General features: G+C 34.6%; 1 protein-coding gene across 1 annotated transcript; it reads right to left on the bottom strand.

The window, feature by feature from the left end:
- Window positions 1-3,085: 3,085 nt before the first annotated feature.
- LOC132057097 (putative receptor protein kinase ZmPK1) lies at window positions 3,086-5,980 on the bottom strand. Its single transcript, XM_059449540.1, has one exon. The coding sequence runs from the start codon at window positions 5,621-5,623 to the stop codon at window positions 3,206-3,208; it is 2,418 nt and encodes an 805-aa protein (XP_059305523.1). The 5' UTR covers window positions 5,624-5,980; the 3' UTR covers window positions 3,086-3,205.
- Between the last annotated feature and the right edge of the window lie 17,546 nt (window positions 5,981-23,526).

Genomic DNA, 23,526 nt, shown 5'->3' with positions numbered 1-23,526 from the left:
AAATTTAAATTTTATGTTGTAGTCCATGGTAGAACTAATGGTATTTTTCAAACCTGGATAGAAGTTTTAGATTCTATCAAAGATATCAGAAGACCTCTTTTTAAAGGCTTTAATGATTTCACTGAGGCATTAGACTATGTTAGAGGAGTATTGGGACCAAACTATTATATTTCTCTAGCTCTCAGACAAAATTCAGATAGAACCCCTCAGTACAAAATACAAAAAGACACGTACAAGGTGATTTTTTTCGCGATCATCGCTCTACTATGACCGAGACCGTCGAAGACTTAACCAAAGAAAAAGAGACACTCGTCCAAGAAAAAAATGAAACTCTTGGAACAAGAAAGACCGTTAGAACAAAGACTACAGGCAAAGATAAGTTTGAATTAGTACAATCCTGCAGTTCTCCATCTCGTACAAAAATGGATGAGACGGTGTGCATTCCCCAATGAATGCAAATAGATCCACCGTATCGGATAAAGATACAAATAGTCCGGTTCAAACGTAGTCGGTAAAGACTCATCAAACCGTTGATGGCGTCACTTTGCCAAAAGTGAAGATGAGGGATGTTCATCTCTCCGCATAAGACGAAGACTACCAAAGACACTGACGCAAGGAGCTACTTCTATCAAGAAAAGCATATTTGCAAAAAAGAAAAAAAATGACAACATAGAAAGTGTAGTTAAAGAGACTTTGGAAAGATTTTTCCAAACAAAAGCAGAATAAGACAAGCATATAATCAAGAACCCTAGTCCAGAATTATCTCCAAATCCAAGGATGTCATCAGTCCATAGTTCAGAAGAAGGAGATATGGTAAATTTTCAGATAGTGCATTTTAAGATTCACAAGACCCAAACAACTACGATTCGGGAATGAGTTTTGATTCTATTGCACTACATAATTTAGACACATAAAAAAAATAAAAAATAAAAAAAAATATATATATATATATATGTATGTGTGTGTGTGTGTGTGTAAGTATGTGTGTGTATGTGTGAAAAGCAAAATAATCAGACAAAAGTAGTGGAGGAAATAGTCATGATAAGACAAAAGACTGAAAGATTCGTTGAACAAAAGCAACGGCTAGAAGACATTCATAGAAAGAGAGCTTTATTAAAAGTAACTTTAATAAAGCAGACCCAAGAATGGACAAGATCACCTAGCGGACAAGTAGAAAAAGTTTTCTTTTGAAAGAGTTCACGTGACGATGGACCCAAAGAGCACCACCGAACTCAAAAGATTCTTCAATATTTTGAAATTCGGAGTTGAAGTCCGCCAAGACGCCTATAAATAGAAACATTTGTGGAGAAGCAAAGACATCACCAACAAGAGCACCAACCACCTCTCTCTAGAAAACTTCCATATTCCCCTTCTCTTTCATCAAATGCTCCAATCCCTTGCCCAGCCAAAAACCTATGAAATATAAACTCCTATTGTAAAATAATATTAAGTTTTTAATACCTACCCCCTAGTGTGAAGTAGTTTTTGGGGTTCCCCGAAAGGGAAACCTCTCTCCTTCTTCAAACCATGTAAGTTTATTTACTATGTTTTCTGTACTAATCTCCCTATTATGTAAATTATTTTGTGATGATTATGTTTAAGTAATTACTTCTTTATCATCATGAATTTATTATTCTTAGTATATGATTATTTTCTTAACCTCTTAATAACCTCGATGGATTAACCTGTAAATTTCTAGGTTTTAAAGAGGCCGTTTTAATGTCCAAATAATAAAGGACGATGTTGGCCGTGGTTACCGGGGTGTGGTTAAAGAAGACTGTTATTAAGAACAAAGGTTAAGAGAAAGAGATGAAAAGTATAACAAGATTCGTGACTGGACAGAAGTCCAGATTAAGTTTAAAAAAAAAAAAAAAACTACTGTTCATTTTACTGTTAAAAAAAATTAAAAATTTGGGAGATAGACAGAAAATTAATTATAACTACATGATAAGAAGAAATATAGGAGTGAGGAAGTACCGAGTAAGATTGTTAAAAAATTATTTAAAAACAGCTTTAATTTCTTGCATTGTCCTTTTCTGAACTTTTCTTATCAAAAGAACTTATCGAAATTTTTATATATATATATATATATATATATATATATATATATATCTTCCGGCAAATAATGTCTGGTTGAACCCCCTGCGCCCTTAACTCCGCCATGTCGTCTATGTTCTATACAAATTAGCTCTTTTGTATTCTGCCTGAGCAAATAACGAAACAGAAATAATAAATCAGAAGGGATGTTTATTAGCTCTACCCAGGCAAAACTTTTAGTTTCTTAGAGGATTGGATCTTAAGATCGTTTGGTTTGTGGACTGCAAATAATAATACAAGAACTGTAATACGATATATAAGAATCAGTGTGCTTTTATTTCATCGGATGTTTATTTTAGCATGTTAAAATCTGAATATATGATGCATAGTTTCAAGCATGTCATTAGTCATAAATTAAACGGAAAATGGTCAAAAATGCTCCCAAAATATTGAGAGTGGTTTTTATTTGCACTTCTTCCACTTGGTAGACCATAATTGCCGTAACACCAATTTTCGAGTTAAAATGTCCTTCCTTCCATCTGTTAGACCTTAACTGACCTTTTATAGTTGAAATTGTCCCTCATTTTAGCCCATTCCCATTTTGAGCAGCATAGATATACTATTTTTTTATTCCAATTAATAAGAGGGATCTTGAATTAAGAAATAAACCCTAGAAGCTAAAAAAGGCTTATGAGATGACATTTGCCAGGTTTTATTTAAATAGGTGATACTGATTTATTCATCCACGTAAATATTAGAATATGCAAATGCATAATTAATGTTTGCAATATTTCATTATCCTATCCACACCCCCGGTGTTTTAACCATCAAGCTCATACTTAGGATGCAAAAACTTGAACGAGCATATTATTAGCTTTCAACGAATAATGTAGTATGTTTACTTTGATACTGCAGCAAGATACTGTCCTATTTTCTCAGACTCTAAATGAAAAATGCTTTCACCTCATTAGAAGGATCTAAATCAGTCTATGTTTCCAGGATGTGAAGTACTAAAGAATACGCGATTGCATAACTTAACGAGCAGACATAACAAAAATTAAGAGTTTGCTTGTGATTTTTCACTTGAAGAAAATACCAATTACATTCAAACAGTAAAAACAAAATGGTTGATTCAATTTCCTTTCCAAATACCAAGCACTCTTTACATTTATGTTAGTAGTGTTGTTTCATCTTCACAATCCAGCAGTGTTTGGACCACTTCAGCCATTGTAGGCCTTTTATTTCTATCTTGCTCCACACAAGAAAGGCCTATTTCAATCAATGTAACAGCCTGGTTCTTGCTAAATTTGCCCTCTAATCTTGGATCCACTATTTTCTCCACCCAAGAATGTTCTCCACTTTGAATCTTCCTCTTCACCATCCTATCAAATTTTCCGAGCTGTGAATCTTGCTCGTGATCACATTCACCATCATCCACCACCCAACTTGACAGCCTACTTCCCTTGACCATCTCGAGTATTACAATCCCAAAGGCATAAACATCAACTTTTGCAGTAATAGGTTGGTTCAAAGCCCATTCTGGAGCCATATAGCCTTTAGTACCGCAAATCTTTGTGAAATATGAACCAGGGCCGCCTCTTTGGGAGAGCTTTGCAAGTCCAAAATCTGCAATCTTGGGCTCGAGTTCACCATCGAGAAGTAAATTTTCAGGCTTCACATCACAATGAATCACCCATTCAAGGCATTCATGATGAAGGTATGCAAGACCTTTTGCTGTCCCTAATGCCACTCCAAACCTTTGTTCCCATCCAAGAAAATCAGTGTTGAAAAGATGTCTGTCGAGTGATGAGTTCTCGATGTATTCGTAGACCAAAATCTGATGTCTCCTTTCAGAACAAAATCCCCACATTCTTACCAAATTCATATGGTTGATCCTTCCTATGGTGGCCATTTCTGCAAAGAATTCTTCTTGAAACTGATCATTTGCAAGTTTCTTGACTGCTACTGCTCTTCCATCTGCTAAAACACCTTTGTAAACAGCCCCTGAACCTCCTCTTCCTAGCTCAACCTTGAAGTTTTTTGTTGTTTTTTTAAGTTCACTATAAGTGAACCTCCTGAACTGAGTCGATGACACCATTTTATATGCCTCCTCAATGGAAGCAGGAATCCCGTGTTTGCTAAACAACACCCACCAACCTAACACGAAATACAAAATCTCTATTCCGCCAAGGGTGGAACAAAACACGTAAAGATAAATCCACTTCATCTTCTTAAAATCCATTACATACATAGAAGGAGAGCCAAAAAGAACGTCTTCTGGACTCGATCCACATTTTGTACCTTCATCAAGAATCAAAAGGCCTGATGCCGAAGCATTTAGATTCATAGGGACTTTCAAGAATACACTTCCAGGAAAACCAGGAGACTGATATCCATTGAAAAGGGTACGTTTAGTATAGCATGTCCCCTCCCCATTTAGCCTGTAAACAAATGCACGACAACTGGGATCCTCCAAGCACAATGTCCTGCAGGATTCCAGTGAAAAAGGACGGCTGTAGTTGAGATCAAAACCCCAGTAATCAACATTAGGAACCTCCACAAACTTGACATGTTTAGGATTAATCAAACTTCTTGAACTGAACACTGGCCTGCAACCTTGGCTCCAATCACTTGCATTAAACATCTGATGTCCAGGAGGACATGTACATTTAGGGTCCGTTACATAAGTACAAATCGAAAATCTTCCACATATTCCATGCACAACACAAGGCTGTGCAACAGCTTGCCAAGAAATCTTCCATAACCCTGTCGAGTTATCCAAACTATAGATTCTCAAATTCCCATCAGTGTCTATAGTCATCCTTCTTAAAATCCCAAACCCCATGTCAGAAACATTGAATTGCAGATTATCACTTGAGAAAAATCTACCCATTCCATCAAAATAAGCAACTCTACAACTATTCTGGCTAGTTCTACCATTCCCATACACATCCCTATCAGGATTTGGCCAATATATGCTTGAAACTTGAGGACCATCATAGATCATCTTCAAAACATTATCACTATCAAAATACAAAATAAAATATCCAGGTGACAAACTGCCTTTTCTCAAAGGAGGTACCAATCTATGATTCTTGGTGAATAATTGGTGAGGCAGTAAAGTATCAGTAGGAAAATCAAAACTTTGCCACAAAATATCACCTTGTGGATTTCTCAAAACTAGGTTGCCTGTTTCAAGAACCTCAGCTCTTTCGATATCAAATGATGTTGTGTTTGTTTGCCAGACAATTGTGTGATCAACATCGGTTAATACCAAAGCTCCAATTTTTCTTAGTGTTAGCTTTGAGCCTTGGAGATTGACAGGCCTCTCTTGTTTGGCATTCCAGACAACAGTTTTGTCCCTTGAATTTCTGTACCAAATGCCAAAGTAATAAGCATTAGTACTGCCAATAGGATAAAATCCACAAGTGAATGTGTTTTGTGGCGAAGTAATGAAATTTGAATCATCTTTAACTGAAAAAGAATCCCCTCTAAACAGGATTCTTGCTGTTGTCAACGGGATGGACAAGATAAGAAATGAAAGAACTAAAAAAGGAAAAAGATAGAAAAATTTGAAACTTTTCATGGCTAGAAGAATATGGATAAGGAATTTGATATCATAGATGTTACAAGCAGATAAAGCAAAAGAAGCAATGGGGTGCTTTATTTATACATTTCATTTTCCAGATTCAGAATCAATAGTCAAACAGCTAAATTGGTTCAAGGAAAAAAAAAACAGCCTAGTTGGTTCAAAGCGGAAAGACCAAGATAAGTCTGAACGAAAAGGCTCAAAAATGTCATCCTTCCACCTATTGGAATAAAAATGCCCTTATCGTTTTCTTTAGGTTAAAAAATGTCCCTTAATAAAAAGAAATATGACATGGAATATCATTAAACAAGTGGTCATTTTTTATTAGTCCGCATAAATTTTTGACCAAATAAAAAGACTCGACCCAAGCAAAAACCCAAACTCATTTCTAATAAACCTAACTCAACTTTTGTATCTTTTACACAAAATCTTAAATCACCATGTGAGAGGAACAAGAATTAACCACTTTTGGCAGCCACTATCAATCTCCATCCACTACAATTATCAGTCATCACAACCAACTACCATAATCAACCATCATCATTAACCATTTTTGGCAACCACCATCACCATTAGCTCTAAAAAGAAATTCTGAAAGCAACAAAAATGGTGACTCCATTGTTCACCCAACTATCTATTTCACCTACAAAGTCACCCAACCAATTTAAATGATTTTTTCATTATGTTTTAAGGACATGGAATTTTTATTTTTAGTTGTTAAAATCGAGATAGGGACGAGAATTTAGAGAGACAAGAATAATGGGAGAATTCTTTCTGTTTTATATGCATCATAATGACCTTATTATATAGAAGTAAGGTCTTCCTTCTCCTAGTCTAATAAGGCAAACCTATTCTAATAGGATTACACATCCTATGCTACCATAATTACAATTGATCATAAATAAAACTATTACAATTAGACTAGAATAGGGTTTCGTAACCCCCCCCCCCCCCAAAAAAAAGTTGGAGCATGAGGGTGCCATTGATCGGTATTCTGTCTCCACTGACGAGCGAGAGACAATGTATTGCTTCTTGATTTTTCATAATATAGGGTGAATTTTCAAGGGAGATAAATCAATCGGTAAGTGATTTTTGAGTCAACGGACATCCGGCCCAGTCCAAATCACACCATCCGTACAACTGGAGATTATAATCTATTCTCATCACAATGCCTTGTCCTGGGTTTTCTTCAAGTAGCTTCCCACACGGAGAGTTGCATTCCAGTGAGCTTTCTTCAGTTGCTGCATGAATTGGGACAGAATATGCACGCAATACGACAACTCAGGTCGCGTAAAACTGAGGTATATCAATCTACCGACCCGACGTCGGTATGGTTCTGGATCACCCAAATTGGCTCCTTCTGCCAACGCCAAACTATGATTTTGTTCCATGAGTATTGATTGGTTTAGTTCCTTATAATCCAGACTCAAAGATTATATCTGAGGCATATTTTTGTTAACCGAGAAATAACCCAGTTGGTCCACGTGCAACTTCAACTCCCAGAAAATAGTTGAGATGCCCAAATTCTTCATATGAAAACATGTCGAGACATAGTTTTTGAATCGTTCAATGGCACTATGGTCGTTTTTTCGGATATAATCAAGTCATCCACATAGACTATGGCGTTAAGTTGCATACCTCCTTGGTGCATCATGAAGAAATAATAATCCGAGAACGACTGTTTGAATATTTCATCAAAGCACTTGACAATTTCGCAAACCAAAGACCGTGGGGCTTGTTTCAAAGCATACAAAAATTTCTGGAGTCGACATACTTGGCCCTGACCAGGAACACTAAATCCCGATAGTAATTTCATATAAACTTCTTCCGTAAGGTCACCATGCAAGAAGTCATTGTAAACATCTATTTGATGCAACTCTCAATTTTGCACAGCCGCAACTGCCAGGGAGGTCCGAACGATTACTACCTTGGCAACCGGAGCAAATATTTCATTGTTGTCAATTCCTTCCTCTTGTTTATTCCCAAAAATAACCAACTGAGCTTTATAACACTCAATTATGCCGTCAGAATTGTACTTGATATTGTACACTCATTGACATCCGAGTGCTTTCTTGTTCGGTGGCAGTATTTCTAATGTTCTTGTTCCATTGTCCTTCAATGCTTGGATCTCCTGTTGCATGATTTTTCTCCAATGTTGCTTTTTCATTGCCTCCGAGAAAGTTTTTGGCTCGGTTCCTGTGGCGATTGCTGCAAGGAAACTTTGGTGTTGCAAGGAAAAATTATCACAAGATATATAATGAGCTAAAGGGTAAGGCGCACCTGAGGGTTGCTGAAGATCGGGAAGACGCATCGATGGACTTTCTTTCTGAAATATTTCAGTGACGTAGTCGCGCAACCGAATCGATTCATGCTTCTGACGTTTACCCCAACCCAATTGTTCTCGCGGTGGTGCTTTATTGGGCCGTACACCTTCCGTCTGTACTTCTTCCATGTTTTCTCTATCTGGATCGGTATCTATCCGATCTAATTCTGGTTGATCCATAGGTTCAGTATCCGGTGTCCGTCCTTCACCCATCTGAGTTTCATTCATACCTACATTATCAGTATGGTCCTCTTCGAAGTTGTGTTGGTTTCTTTCTCCCTCTGTTTCGTTCGGAATCACTTCTATGTTCTCGACTAAGTTACCTAATCCTATAGCAAAGTGGAACTTAGTTCAGCAAAGGGGAACTTAGTCTCGTAAAAGTCCACGTCTCTTCAGACTAAATATTCATCGTTCTCTAAGTCATACAATCTCCAACACTTTTTTCCGTAGGGCTATCCCAAGAAGACACACCTACGACTCCGACTCTCAAACTTGTCCCTCATTCTTCCCTTTATGTGTGCATAGCATAGTGACCCTATCACCCTTAAATAATCATATCACAACACCTCCCCGTATAAAATTTCATAAGGGGTTTTTCCATTCAAAACCAAAGATGGTGTTCTATTGATCAAGTACCCCGCAGTCAAAACACATTCTCCTTAGAATTTGATCAGAAGATGACCCTGAAATCTCAATGCTTGCGCCACATTAAGAATATGGTGGTTTTTTTTATTTCAAATTCCATTCTGCTGTGGTGTCCCTGAGCAAGATGTTTGGAAAAGTATTCCATGTTCAAAGAAGTAAGTCTTCATACATGTGAACTCACTTCTGTTATCACTTTTAACAATATTCACCCTCTTACCAAACTGCCTATCCACTAAGGTGAAGAAATTCTTCAAGGTTTAGGACACTTCTTTCTTGTCGACTAACAGGAAAATCCACAAGGCTCGCGAAGGATCATCCACAACAGTCAAAAAATACAAAGCATCACAAAAAGAAAGGGTTCTATACGGTCCCCATAAATCACAATGAATCATTTCAAAAATATCCAAAGCTATATTATCACTTAAGGGAAAAATACTTCTTATTTGCTTTGCCCTCTGGCATATATCACATTCTTTATCTGATCTAATACTACTCTCTTTTAGACCTGATGCCGTAATGAACTTCGTTACTTGTGTTGAAGGATGACGTAACCCTTTGTGCCAAAGAATGAACTAGTCAACTGCCTCCGCCTTCATAGCTCGTATCCGAGGCACATTTCGAAAATAGTAAACTCCATCTCAATGCTCATCTTCCAAACACCTTCCTTGTGGTGGGGTCCTGTCACATAATTTTGTTAAATTTTACATCACAATCTAGATGATGAACAAGTTGTGACAAAGAAATTAAATTGCATGTTAAATCTAGAACGTAAAGGACATCCTTGAACCATATCTTATTATTTAGCCTGGTTGTTTCTTCTCTCATGGCCACCTAGCTACTTCCATCAGCACGCCCAACCGAACACTTAGGAATGTCCCGCTGATAGCTCAGTTCCTCCGAATTACCTATCACATGTTGGAGCTTTGAAGTCAATAATCCAGGATGAGTTTTTGGTCTTATTATCCATCTTGACATTCGAGTTTATTCCTTGAGAATTCAACACATGAATCAAAGTCTTCTGAATCTCATCGATCAAATTATGGGGTCCTGTCCCACCTGTGTTCACCAGTCCTGTCTCCGCCTGAGTTCCTTCTTTGACAACCACGGTGTTAGCCTGGTAGTTGCCTCTTCCACGTCCTGATCCCGGTCCACCCCTTTGCTGCTGTTGTTGTCCTCGTCTTCTTTTCTCTGTTTTTCTTGTCTCCTTTTTGATTTCTTGGCCACCAATCCGGATAACTAATGAGTCGAAAACATCTGTCCACTATGTGATTGGATCTCTTGCAATATGTGCAGAACGCACCATCATTTTTCCCTTTATCTTGGTCACGGTAAGGGTTTCTTCCTTGTACGGCAAAAGCCATGGATTCACTATGGTCCTCCATTTTTCGTGCGATTCCTCTCACACCTTCTTCTTAGACCAGCTTCGAATAGACCTTGTTCAATAATGGAAATGGTTCGTGGGCAATATGTTTGACCTTACTGTACCATACGTTGTCTCATCCAATCCCATGAGGAAAAGATGCATTTTTTCTTCTTTCTCTTTTGGCTTCTAGGACCGTTCTTAGATTGCACATGTACTTTCCGTACTTACAAGTTAGAATCTATTCATAATTCGTCAATTCCTCCCACAACTTAGTGAGTTTTCCATAGTATCTTCTGCTTGCACTCCACAAGTTCTACCTTTAGTTGTTGCATCCTAGGGTCGTTAATAACGGCGAAGCTTTCTGGACGCTCGTCCATAATTCTTCTGCTTCCTCTTTATGTTAAATTGTTGAGTGAAGAAGTTGTTCTATGGTGTTACGAACCCACGACACCAACAGTGAGTTATAGTCCACCAATCTTCCAAGTCCACCGACTCCTCATCCGGATTCTTGATTGTACTGTCGACGAAATCGAACTTTTTTCTTGCTCTTAGGGTTGTCCTCATGGATCTAGCCCATTCTTCATAATTCTCACCCTTCAATTGGACTTGTGTCACCACCATTCCAGGGTTATCATTCGACGTAATGTCGTAGGGAGATTTTTTTTTTTTTTTTTTTTGGGGGGGGGGGGGGGGGGGGTTGTTTTTTCTTCATAGCGATTCCTTTACGAATCGCCGGTTTCTTTACCGTCACCTACCATTGTTTTAGGTTTTTTATATTCTTTCTAACGTGACTCTAATACAATGTTAAAATCGAGACAATGAGAATTTAGAGAGACAAGAATAATGGGAGAATTCTTTCTACTTTGTATTCATCATAATGACCTCCTTATAAAGAAGTAAGGTCTTCTTTCTCATAGTCTTATAAGGCAACCCTATTCTAATAGAACTACACGTCCTATATTATCATAATTTCAATTTACCATAACTAAAACAATTACAATTAGACTAGAATAGGGTTCCATATAAGCCAAATTTATAAGAAATAAAAGGTATCCATTTTAACCATTTTATTGACCCGCCCCACTTGACTCAACCCGCTAAAATTATACGGGTCAAATATATATTTACTAAGATCCTTTTATTTTACCCCTTACAGGTAAATGTGGCCAAGAGCAAAGCCACCAGTTGCTCCGACAAACACCCCTTCAGGTCAGTACTACCATTTTTGTTTGTCATACTCATATACTCTGGAGACCATTTCAACAAAGCAACTTCTCTCTATTTTATTTTTATTCTTTAGTTTATAAGGAAATAACAATAAGCATCACTTGCAGATTCCAAAAGCATGGCAATAAACAACACTATGTAATATTAAGTATAAAAATTAGTTGGGTGACTTTATAGGTGAAATAGCAATAATTGAGTGAAACACACCAACTATTCTTAATTGAGTAACCATGTGAAATATTATCTCGTCTTTATTGGTTTTGTTTTTCCGGTCTATCTTTACCTTAGAAAAAGGAAACCCAAGGAAAATTCCAGTTTCTCTCGATGGAAAGGGATATTTCCAGTTTATTTTTTCCCCAGTTATTGCTTGTACCAAAATTCCTCAGGAACAATTCATTGACTTAAAGACCAAAATTGGATTAAATTGGATTCTTAATTTCACTGTTGAATTCTTTAAGTCACGTTCCTTTATGTGAGTCTTAACTACTCAATTAACTACGTAAAAAAGGTGGTCCTCTTTACACCATGGAGAAGGAAAAAGAGTCGTATGTATCGTTTTCAAGACAACAGAGAGAATCAAAAAGGAAATGACCTTTCACACACGGCATTCTTAATGATCCTTGGACGGGCACTCTTGCCAGTCGAGACATGACTTTTAGTAAGAAGATTCAAAATATTAATGAAATTTTTACTTAGAAAATTCAAAATTATAAAGAAGTAATCACAGGAAGAATTCAAAGAGATTAAACATCTTTGATATGTATATCATACTAGGGATTTTGACCGCGCGAAGATCTCGTTAAATATATAAAATAGTTTTACCGAAGATGTGAATATAAAATGTTACCAAATAATAGACAGTTTACACATAATTTTTTATCTTAGCATTTTATTCGCAATTGTATTGTCTAATATATATGTCTAAATGTTATTTTTAACAAAATCCCTTCTGAGATATTTAGTTGTAGATTCACTATCCATATTATATTTTTGTTTGACAATAAAAGTACATATAAAGTGCTGGGTCATTTGATTTATAGCTTTTGCATAATTTTTGAAACTTCATCTTGTTTTATAAATATACAACAACATAACAATCCAATGTCGAAATTTATACTATCGTCAATAGTTTGGGGTATTTATGCCATCGAACTATAGGAACGGCTTTCCTCATTTATGCCATCGAACTAAGTGAAATGACTTATTTATGCCACTCATCAATACAACTCATTTATGCCATCGAAATTATCAAAATGACTCACCCATGCCATTTTCATTAACAAATGGTTTTATAATAATTGTAATGACACGTAGCCTCCAATTAGAGGTCTACGTCATTTAATTAACGGAAAAAAAAAGATAATCAAAGAGTTTGAAAACATATAGTTCATCCATACCCTTAAAGGAAATTATAATAATGTGACTACTAATGGGGATCAATTATACTATCTCTGCTTCACTAATCATCCCGACTTCTTCAAAATTATTTTTACCTCTCAAATAATTTTTTACTCACTAAAATAACTCAATCCGACCCAAATTTTTTTTTCCAAAGAAAAATAATACTGATAATTTTTCCAAAAAATATAAAAATAATTCCATTATTTTTGGCAAAAAAATTGGCCGATTGAGTTATTTTAGGCGAGTAAAAAATTATTTGAGGGTAAAATAATTTTGAAGGGCTAGGATGATGCCACGCAAGTGGACAGATTGTCCTTATAATTGACCCCATAGTATAATGTGACTATAATCGTAAAGATAATCGAAAGGATAAATTTTTCAAAGTTCGGGGGTAATTTTGACCCTTTTTCCGTTTAATTAAACCTTTTTTTTAATACCAAATTAATAAAAATCCGACACATACACCTTACCCACCCACAATCATAATCTAGTTGGAGGCCACGTGTCATATATGATATTGTAAAACCAAATTTAATGAAATATGGTAATGGATGAGTCATTTTGGTAATGCCGATGGCATAAATGAACCAAACTATTGATGAGTGGCTAAAAAGAGCCATTTTCTATAGTTTGATGGCATAAATGAGTCATTTCCTATGGTGCTTCACGAACTTGCATATATGAGTCAAACTATTGACGAGTGGTATAAATGAGTCATTTAGATCCGAGTTGGATGGCATATTTGAGCCTTTTCCGTTTTATAAATATACAACAACAACCACCTCGTTGAAATCCCACTATGTGGTCGGCGAAGAGCATGCAGACTCGACTCCTACCAAGGTAGGGACGCTATTTCCGAAAGACCCTCGGCTCAATAGAAAGCATAAAAGAGGTCGATCCTTTTATGCAAAATTCAAAACGATATGGAAATGCCGAAACTAAGCCTCTGAAGCATCTTGCATAACAGTCGTGGCTCCCACGGACATAAAATAAGATAATCAAAGTACGTAATAACAAATAGTAGCCTCGAATCAAAGCATCTAGAATCTTATATTGCGATAATGTGACTACTAATCTAAAAGGATAAACGATACTATCTACTTCTCCTTCTACCCCAATCCGAGGAATCCTCCATACCCTCCTATCTAAGGTCATGTCCTCGGTAAGCTATAACCGCGCTATGTCTTGTCTAATCACCTCTCCCCAATACTTCTTCGCCTCTCCCTACCTCTTCCGAAACCATCCATAGCCAACTTCTCACACATCCGCACCGGGACATTCGTGTCTCTCCTCTTCATGTCCAAACCATCTCGCCTCGCTTCCCGCATTTTGTCTTCCACCGAGGCCACTCCCACCTTGTCCGGATAGCCTCATTCCTAATCCGTAAACAACCTAGTGTGCCCACATCCATCTCAACATTCTCATCTCGGCAACTTTCATCTTCCGTGAGAGATTCTCGGCCAACACTCCGCCCTATACAACATAGTCGCTCTTCCGAACCACCACTTTGTAGAACTTGCCCTTAAGTTTTGGCACCTTTTTATCACATAGCACCGGAAAATCGCGAGCCTCATTTCTCATCCCCGCCCAATACGATGTGTGACATCATTGTCAATCTCCCCATTCCTTGTATAATAGACCCAAGATAATTGAAACTACTTTTAATGTGACACGAGTACTAAGCCTCACTTCTACGCTCGTCTTGAGGTGCTTCACCGAACTTGCACTCCAAGTACTCCTCCTCGGTCCTACCTACTTCTTGAACCCTTTAGACTCCGTTAGTTTGACGCTTTTGATTTTGTTAACTCCAACGAGTCTCATCGATCAAGACTATGTCATCCGCGAAAAGCATAAAAATGGCACCTTCCATATACTATGCGCGTTGGTACAATTAATCCATCCCGTAAAGGCAAAAATCTAAAATATCTACTAAAGGTAACACTAATTAATGCAAAATCAACCGGGAAGATATGTCTTGTTTACTGGTCATGAATAGTATTATAATGTACCACAAATCAAAATTTTTAGCCTCGTGCATCTCCAAACATCTCCTTTAACTTTGTACACCATTTTAGCACTCGCACCTACCATGTAGGTAGGGCATTCCCTCTTCTTCCCTATCCAAATCCCACCGGTCTTCTTAAATATGGATAGTTGTTTGGGTTTGGTTTTAATCCGAAATTTTCAAAATAGATACGCCTTCTATCACTTTCATCTCCACCACCTTTTGTCATGTATTTTAATCATCTCCAATATATAAGAAACACATTGCAACACACCAATATCGCCTTGTTCTTTGCATAGAGGGATCATTAAAATAACCAAAATTCTTCGGCATCATACCGTCTTAAAGATGACATTAAACAACCTGTTGCCAGTCCAAAACTCCCCGCAATCTTCCAAAATTCTCCAGGAATCTCTCAGTCATAGCTCTTCCTTGCGCATCCTACGAACAAGACCCTTAACCTCCTCATTAATACTCATATTTAATACCCAAAATCGCGATACCTCACTGTATGTTCTAAATCTCCCAACACAATGTCCCCGTGTGTGTGTGTGTGTGTGTGTGTGAAAGAGAGAGTGTCATCTCCGGGGATTAATGTGAGCCTCTTCTACCAATACTTTGCCATGCTCGTCCTTGATGCACTTCACTTGATCCACATCACGTGCCCTCCTCTCCCTCGCTATTTCTCTTACATTTATTTATTTGGCTTTTGATTTTGTTTCCTTGAACTTATTTTTTGTTCCGTAGATTTTCTCCTATTTTAAGATGTCACAAAATAGAAATAAATTTTAAAAACCCCAGAAATTGTCTTTTTTTAAAAGCCACACAACTTTATTCGTAAAACATTGTTCCAACTGGTAGGATATTGAACCTTCATAAACCGATAATTTAACTATAATACTTCCTGTTCAAATAAATTACTACAAATTTGCTGGGAGTATCACCGAGATGCTGTAAATGCTTGCCTAAAATAGTACTCCTACTTAGAAATCTCTTATGTGGTTGAAGATTTGTGGGCCTCGCCTAGAAAATTGAAATTTGTTACGCAACATATCTAATTGCTTGATTTGACTCAATTTATTTCTTAAAAGTTTGTTCGTTCTAATTAATGTTGTCAAAAGAATTGAAAAATAATTATATTCTATTTCTCGAACTGTGTATATTAATTGTCTTTTGTAGCTATATATATACACACAAACTTCCTTATTTATCAAGCTTTTATTCTATCACATTTTCAACAAAGATAAATAAAAGGGATGTCAATATATATATATATATATATCGTTCTTTTTTTCTTCCTTATTTATCAAGCTTTTATTCTTGTCCTGATTCTCGAAAATTCTATACGAACCATCGATTATATCGCATTTTCAACAAAGATAAATAAAAGAAATGTCAAGAAAAGATTTTTTTTTTTTTTTTAAGGAGGAAAAGTCATCATCATTCAAACGCCATAGAAATACATATGCATCTTAATAAAAATGAACCTTCCATATACTAGTAATTGTTGATACCTAATTAAGAAAGACCCGTAAACAAAAATCTAGAATTATATCTACTAAAGGTAACACTAATTAATAAGAAAAATAAGATATGTTTCATGAATAGTATTATATGAACCACAAATCAAAATTTTTTATTCGTCACTAAACATCCACGATTTATTTATACACCATCCTAGTTAGCACTGCACCCTACATGTAGGTAGGGGGCATTCATGATTTGGTTTAAAATAGATCCAAATCGCCAACCGAATCATACCGATTAAATAAACCGATAGTTGTTTGGGTTTGGTTTGGTTTTAAATTTTCAAAATTGACAATTTCTATAACTTTCACTCTACTTTTGTCATGTCTTTTAATCATCTCCAATATATAAGAAACACATAAAGCACACACACCAAAAATGCAATACAAATCTCACATTTGCATAGAGAAATTAAAAATAACACAAAAAGCATTAAAGAAAATACAAAACAGAACTTACAAAATCTCTGACTTGATGAAATGTTGCAGTTAAAACTCCTCGATCTCTTTCTTCATTACTAATTATCAGGATTCTCAGCATAGCATTTACAACTTCAGAAAGGGAAAGAAAGACCATATAGTGTTCATATTTAAACTAATATCACATTCACTAAACATTGGTTTTTAGGGAAAGTGGGGAGAAAGAAAATGTGTGTGTGTGTGTGTGTGTGTGTGAGAGAGAGAGAGTGTAATTAAGGAGGATTAAAGAAGTATCCCTTGGATTTTCACGGAAGTTTGGTAACGTTTAATTACTACTCCAATTTTTCTTGTCTAATTGTAATAGGCTTATGGAACACTAGTGAACTTATTCGCTTTGGCGCGGTAATGAAAGACCTCATTAAACTTATGATTTAATTTTTGTTGATACACAATACTATAAGTCTGAAAGTAATCATGAATTATATTTAAATTAAATTTAAATCTTCTTTAATTTTTTCTTCATTAGATAGATTAAACATATAAGTTTATAAATTAAACCAGCCATATATATCTTGAGAAACTAAATTTTTTGAAAACCAAATTAAAGACAAAACAAATCAAAACATCACTAACATTTTTAGTGAAACCAAAAATAGAAGTAAGGCCGACGGCACAACAACAAAAACTTAAAATAGAAGTCTTGAAATATCTCCCTATATATATATATATATATATGTATATGTATAAATTGAATGATAAATGTAACCCTTGTTTAACTTATGTTAACTAAAATAATAATATGAATAACTAATAAGCTAATTAATTATAAAATGATATCACATTAATTGAAATATAATTTACTTTTTAAAATATTCTATTTTTGTCTCTAATTTGTTTCTCATAATTCGAGGGCTGAAGTAGTGTATTTCTTGAACGTATGATGATGTGGATTTCCTTGTGATACGATGCCGAATCTCTTTCTAAAAGGCTTACTAATACAACTATATATGAATAATGAAATTCCGTCGCAAAATAATTGAAGAAGTCCGTGACAAAACAATATCATAAATTTAAAGCAAAAAGGGAAATAAAAAATCTCTTTGTGAGACCAATGATTCCACCCTTCTCCCCCGACAAGGAAGATAATTAGACATTTATAAAGCTTATGAAACAAATTCATCTTGTCAACATGCATATTCTTTTAATTAATCAAAACTTCAAACCTTTTTTTTTTTGGCTGAAAAACCTCAAACTTTCACACAAAATAACAAACAAAATATACCTTTCTCTAGCATGCAATGAATGTTTTAACACTTCTTGGCATTCTGCATCAATCTTTGTACTTTTTTTTAATCCTGGCAAGAAACCTTAAAATAGTTATCTCGTTCGAAATTGTGTCCAAACGTCTTCTGGAAGAAAGAACCTAAATACCGTGCCTCTTCCTCAATTATTAAAATTTGTACATATGAACTTGAATAAAAGAATACAATAAATAACTTATTTTATTTATACTTTCTAATTTCAACATATATGAACTTGAATAAGAAGTACACATTACAATTATAATTTTTTTTGATAAAGTAATTTATCTTATCCATATGATTTAGTTTGATGAATAAACAATCTATTGCAATACTACCGAATTAAATAATCAAACCCATCTCAAATAATACGAAATTAAGGATATATTAAGAAATATATAGTGTTTATATAATTTTTTTTGGGGGGTCCATAAGTGTTTACATATTATGAATTAGAAAAATATACTAATAAGAAAAATAAAACTTACCTTTGTTCGGCTGGTAAACGAACTTCCGCTGTTAGGATAAATAGTTTCATTATTGATTCTTTGCTTGTAGATCTTCACTATGAAAACAACAAAATGACAAATAATTTTATACGATATTATTGTCACAAAGAAAATGCTATATATTTCTAATGTCAATGCAAATAAGCAACCAAAAAAATGGGGAAAAACTAAATGCAACCCGTAATAGCACAAAAACTTATATAACAGAAGAAGCTGAAAGTGGAAGATCACTTCTTCTTTCCAATTATATTATATAACAGAAGAATTCTTCTACTCTAATAATAAAGAAAAATAAATGGGTGTCAATAACTTTATTATTGGAAGCATAACAGAAGCAAACGGCTGAATGGTTTAATTAGGGGGGGAATGGGCAGAGAAGCATTCTTCTACTATATTAATTAGGAAAAAGGAAAAATGAATGGTTACCATTTTATTAGTGGAAGCATAACAGAAGAAAACGGCTCAATGGTTTAATTAGGGAAAAAGTAGTGGGTGACTTTTAGGCTTTAGATAGTATTATTGCACATAAAGATTCATCTCTTCCACTTTATGAACATGTTAAAATATCATATATTTACATATTTAATTTTTAGGAGTATGGATATGCAATGCACGGAAGTTATGGGAATTTAAGGTGTGGGTTAGGAAGATATGTGAGTTATGGAGAAAGTGAAAATTTTAATATAAGATAAAAATGAGAAAAATGATGGAAAAGTTCAAAAAAAGGAGAAAAAAAGATAAATACTTGGTTGATATTAGCAATTTGGGGCCGAGATTAGTCATATTATATATATATATATATATATATATATATATATATATTATATATAGTTATAGATAGGTATAAAGTGTCTCTTTTGGGTTGTGGCTAATTATTTTGACTTTTGAGTTTTTCAATATAAAACACTTATTAACTGTGAAAATTAGGAAAAAAATTCAAGAAATTGAGAAAAAAGATAAATAGATTTCTTGGCTTTAGAGTGCCACGTTTCCTTTATAATTTTTTGTTCTCATGATAATTCAATAAGAACCATCGATTATATCACATTTTCAACAGAGATAAATAAAAGAAATGTCAACAAAAGTTTTTTTTTTTTAAAAAGGAGGAAAAGTCATCATCATTCAAATGCCGTAGAAATACATATGCATCTTCATAAAAATGAACCTTCCATATACCAGTAATTGTTGGTACCTAATTAAGAAAGGCCTGTAAACAAAAATCTAGAATTATCTCTACTAAAGGTAACACTAATTAAGAAGAAAACTAAAATATGTTTCATGAATAGTATTAAATGAACCATGAATCAAAAAAATTTATTCGTCACTAAACATCCACGATTTTTTTTATACACCATCCTAGTTAGCATTGCACCCTACATGTAAGTAAGGGGCATTCATGATTTGGTTTAGAATAGATTCAAATCGCCAACCGAACCAAACCGATTAAATAAACCGATAGTTGTTTGGGTTTGATTTGGTCTTAAATTTTCAAAACCGAAAATTTCTATAACTTTCACTCTGCTTTTGTCAAGTTTTTTTCACTCATCTCCAATATATAAGAAACACATAAAGCACACACACCAAAAATGCAATACAATTCTCACATTTGCATAGAAAGATTAAAAATGTCACAAAAAGCAGTAAAGAAAATACAAAACAGAACTTACAAACTCTTCTGACTTGATGAAATATTGCAGTTAAAACTCCTCGATCTCTTTCTGTATTACTATTATCAGGATTCAATTTTAATTAATTATAAAACTTAAAAGAAGACATTTTTTTTGTGAGAACGTCATGTTGGATGTTTGACAAAAAAAATAATATTTATAAATATAATTAATAACATTATTCAAATGTTTGACACAAAAAATCCATCAAATGTAAGTGAAAAATAAACAACATGCATTGTGAAAGCAAATAACTTAAAATTGAATATATAACCTAAATTCAAAATCCAAAAAGAAAAAGTTTAACATAATACTCTTATATCAAATTCTAACATTACGTAAGTAAGTTCCAACGTAATTTAAGTAAATAATTCAAAAGAAAGGAAAAATATAAGTCTATAACCTCATTCACAATAAAATTCTACTTTAATAACATCACTCGTTATATGAAAGTTTGTTAATGACTTATTCTTTCCAATATTAGGAGGTGTAGTTTCAAAAATTAGAATAATAACACGTTATGCTAAATGAATAAAATAAAAAATAAAAAATAAAAAAAATTACGAGCAATTGCATGGAATCACAAGAAGTAAAGGTTGGGAATGAGAAGAACGAAGATGAAAAATACATTTTAAAAAATAAAAATAATTAAAAAGAAATTAAAATAATAAAATTAAAAATAAAAGGAAATTAAAATAAACAAAAAAAGAAACAAATTAAAAAGTAACCCCGTAATTACACCAAATTTTCAACCCCCCCCCCCCACCCCACCCCCTCTCAACTACACCCAATTTTTACCTAACTTGTAATTATTTGATCAAACAAACAGACCTAACTGTGTAATTATACTCAATTCCAATTACCTGGGTGACTTTTCAAGCAGGCCCTAAACATTGGCTTGAAGGAAAATTGGGATGAAAGAAAATGTGTGTGTGTGTGTGTGTGTGAGAGAGAGAGAGAGAGAGTATGTGTGTAATTAAGGAGGATTAAAGAAATTTTGACCAAAATAAGCTATTATTTAAACCAATTCACCAAAATAATACGTTTTTAATTTTTTTTACGAACTAGCATAAACGTATTCTTTGATAACGTATTAGGCATTATTTTATTCAAAAATTCGACGGGAAAAATAGGCGGGGTTAACGGTGTTAAAAGCTAATTCGTGATTTGTGAAACGTATTATGCCTAATACGTATCCCAAGACCACGACTATTAGTTGTCTCTTCATTTAAAATAACGACATCGTTCAATGTTTTCTAATATATGTGAACAGATATACAACTGAGAAGTAAACGCTCATTGAACAAATTTTCCTTTTCAACCTAAAACCCCTCTTCAAAATAAAACCCTAGCATCACTATCATCAAGAGAACAACAAAATTTACTCGATCCATATATTATTTTATCTATCTCTGCAAATTGATTTTGTTCCGATGATATAGATTGTGACGTTTATTCAATTTTTTGCCACAAATTTTAAATGTGAAACTTTCAAAGCTCAGTATTTTGTGCGATTTTGCTTGCTAAAATCGATGAAGAAGCTTGGAACGAGAAACTTTTTTTTTTTTAATTAAAGGCCACTAGGCTTTGTGCCACCTAGTGGCTATTTTATTAATAAAGGAAAGGTTCAACAAAAACCAAATGTCTTTGAAAACGTGAAAAACAACAAAGCAAATAGACTAAGCTAAGTGAAAAGGGAAAGTGCACCATTGAAGTCAATCGAGCGGCCCGTTGTCTACGTTCCCTCTGATGATTTGGCCTTCGTCCTCCACAAAAATTCCATCTTTGAAGCTCCTTGAACACGGGTTTGTTGCTTGATCTCCCAATAACTTATTTCTCCCATTTGTACTTCGGTATTTGTGTCGATTTGGGTTGAAATTGCTCAGAATCACATCTAATATGGTGTGTTGTTTGTTGATGTGTCTTCATTGTTTCCAATTTTGTGGTGAGTTAAACTTTCGACTTTCTCCGCAACTTCGATTTTTATTTGAAATTGCTTAGAAATATCCGATGTTATGTGTTGTTTGTTGATAATTTCATTTTTGGGGTCTTGTGGTGAATTCATGATCTAGACTTTCTCCATGAATAAGTGGTTTACCTTTGCGTGTATGGTATACATTTCTAGACGCCTTCGATCTGCTCCTTGTGAACAATCGGGGTTTCATTAATTGTCATTGTGTGTCGTTGCTGTGGAACAACAAAATGACATTAAGGTATGTGTTTTTTCACACTAGTATAGTGGTAGAATTAAGATTACGTTTCAAACTTTCAATTTCTGATTAAAGATAATGGTATGACGAATTTCCCCCTTATCTTCAAAAAAATGTAGTATTCTTGTTTCGTGTTTTTTCGTTTGGGAAAATACAGAGTTTTTTTCTCTGTTTTTTCACTTTCTTAAGAAGATGTGATGTTCACATTTTTTAGGGAAAACAAGCATAGAAGTTTCATAGAAAATATTCACTTGTGTAGGTATTTTTGTTTTATGGCGGAAATTAATACATATCGAATGGATCCGAGTCCACTCGACTCATCCGTATTGAATGAACAACTCTTCTACCCATAGGTCACGGGATATATGGGATGGAAAGGATAATGTGATTTTGAATACAAGGAGATGTGATGGAAATTTTTGGGACTTCGTAAAGGAACATCCAATTGATACAAGTCTTGGAAGTGATTAGACTATCGGGATTGTACTGTTTATAGATCTCATCGACCTACTATTATTGATCGTAGTTTGATTACTTCTATTAGTTGAAAATATGGCGTCCTATTCATACGTTCCACTTTAGGACGGGAGAAGCGACAATCACGTTGCAAGACGTAGAGGTGTTGTATGGCTTACCCGTGAATGGTGATCCGGTTAGGAATGAGTTGGCGAGGAGCACGGAAGTTGGAAAGACATTTGTCAAAGATTATTAGGTTTTAGTCCAAACTTTAAAAAAAATGCCTCAAAATACGCACTTAATCAACACATGCTACGTCATCCAAAATTACTTGACACGGCAACACAAGATATGGTCAATCGAAAGGCTAGATGCTATATGTTTTGGATGATTCTATATATATATATATATATATATATATATATATATATATATATATATATATAGACACATAGGTCTTACAGGTTGGGGTAGTGCGACCACTAGCATGCTTGTATCACTATCTTTGTAAGGCCTCACAGGCTGAGCAACATGAGATAGCGGGATTCCTACCACTACTACAGGTATACCTAAAAATATTAATAAAAGTATTAACTGTATCTATAAAAAAAAACTTGTTCAATTCCTAAACGTATAGTTCTCTTTCTTCTAATTAGATTTTTCTAACCTTAATTACATGGAATGTCCTCCCAGTATACATATAGTTCTCTTTATTTTCTTTCTAGCTAAACGATAAGATTTTTTTTTCCTTTTTGCTATAATGAAAAAAATGATGTTGATTGTTTTAGTTTCTACATGCATCTTCATTAAATGATGCTTCCAATTAGTGTTTTTTCTTTAAGTTTGG

Source organism: Lycium ferocissimum, chromosome 5 (genome assembly GCF_029784015.1).
Source record: "Lycium ferocissimum isolate CSIRO_LF1 chromosome 5, AGI_CSIRO_Lferr_CH_V1, whole genome shotgun sequence".
Classification (NCBI taxonomy): domain Eukaryota; kingdom Viridiplantae; phylum Streptophyta; class Magnoliopsida; order Solanales; family Solanaceae; genus Lycium; species Lycium ferocissimum.
The sequence above is the reverse complement of the archived record's forward strand: the minus strand, read 5'-3'. Positions and strand labels throughout refer to the sequence as shown.

Excerpts from the sequence above, each read along its gene's own strand:
- LOC132057097 (XM_059449540.1), bottom strand. The coding sequence starts at position 5,623 with ATGAAAAGTTTCAAATTTTTCTATCTTTTTCCTTTTTTAGTTCTTTCA.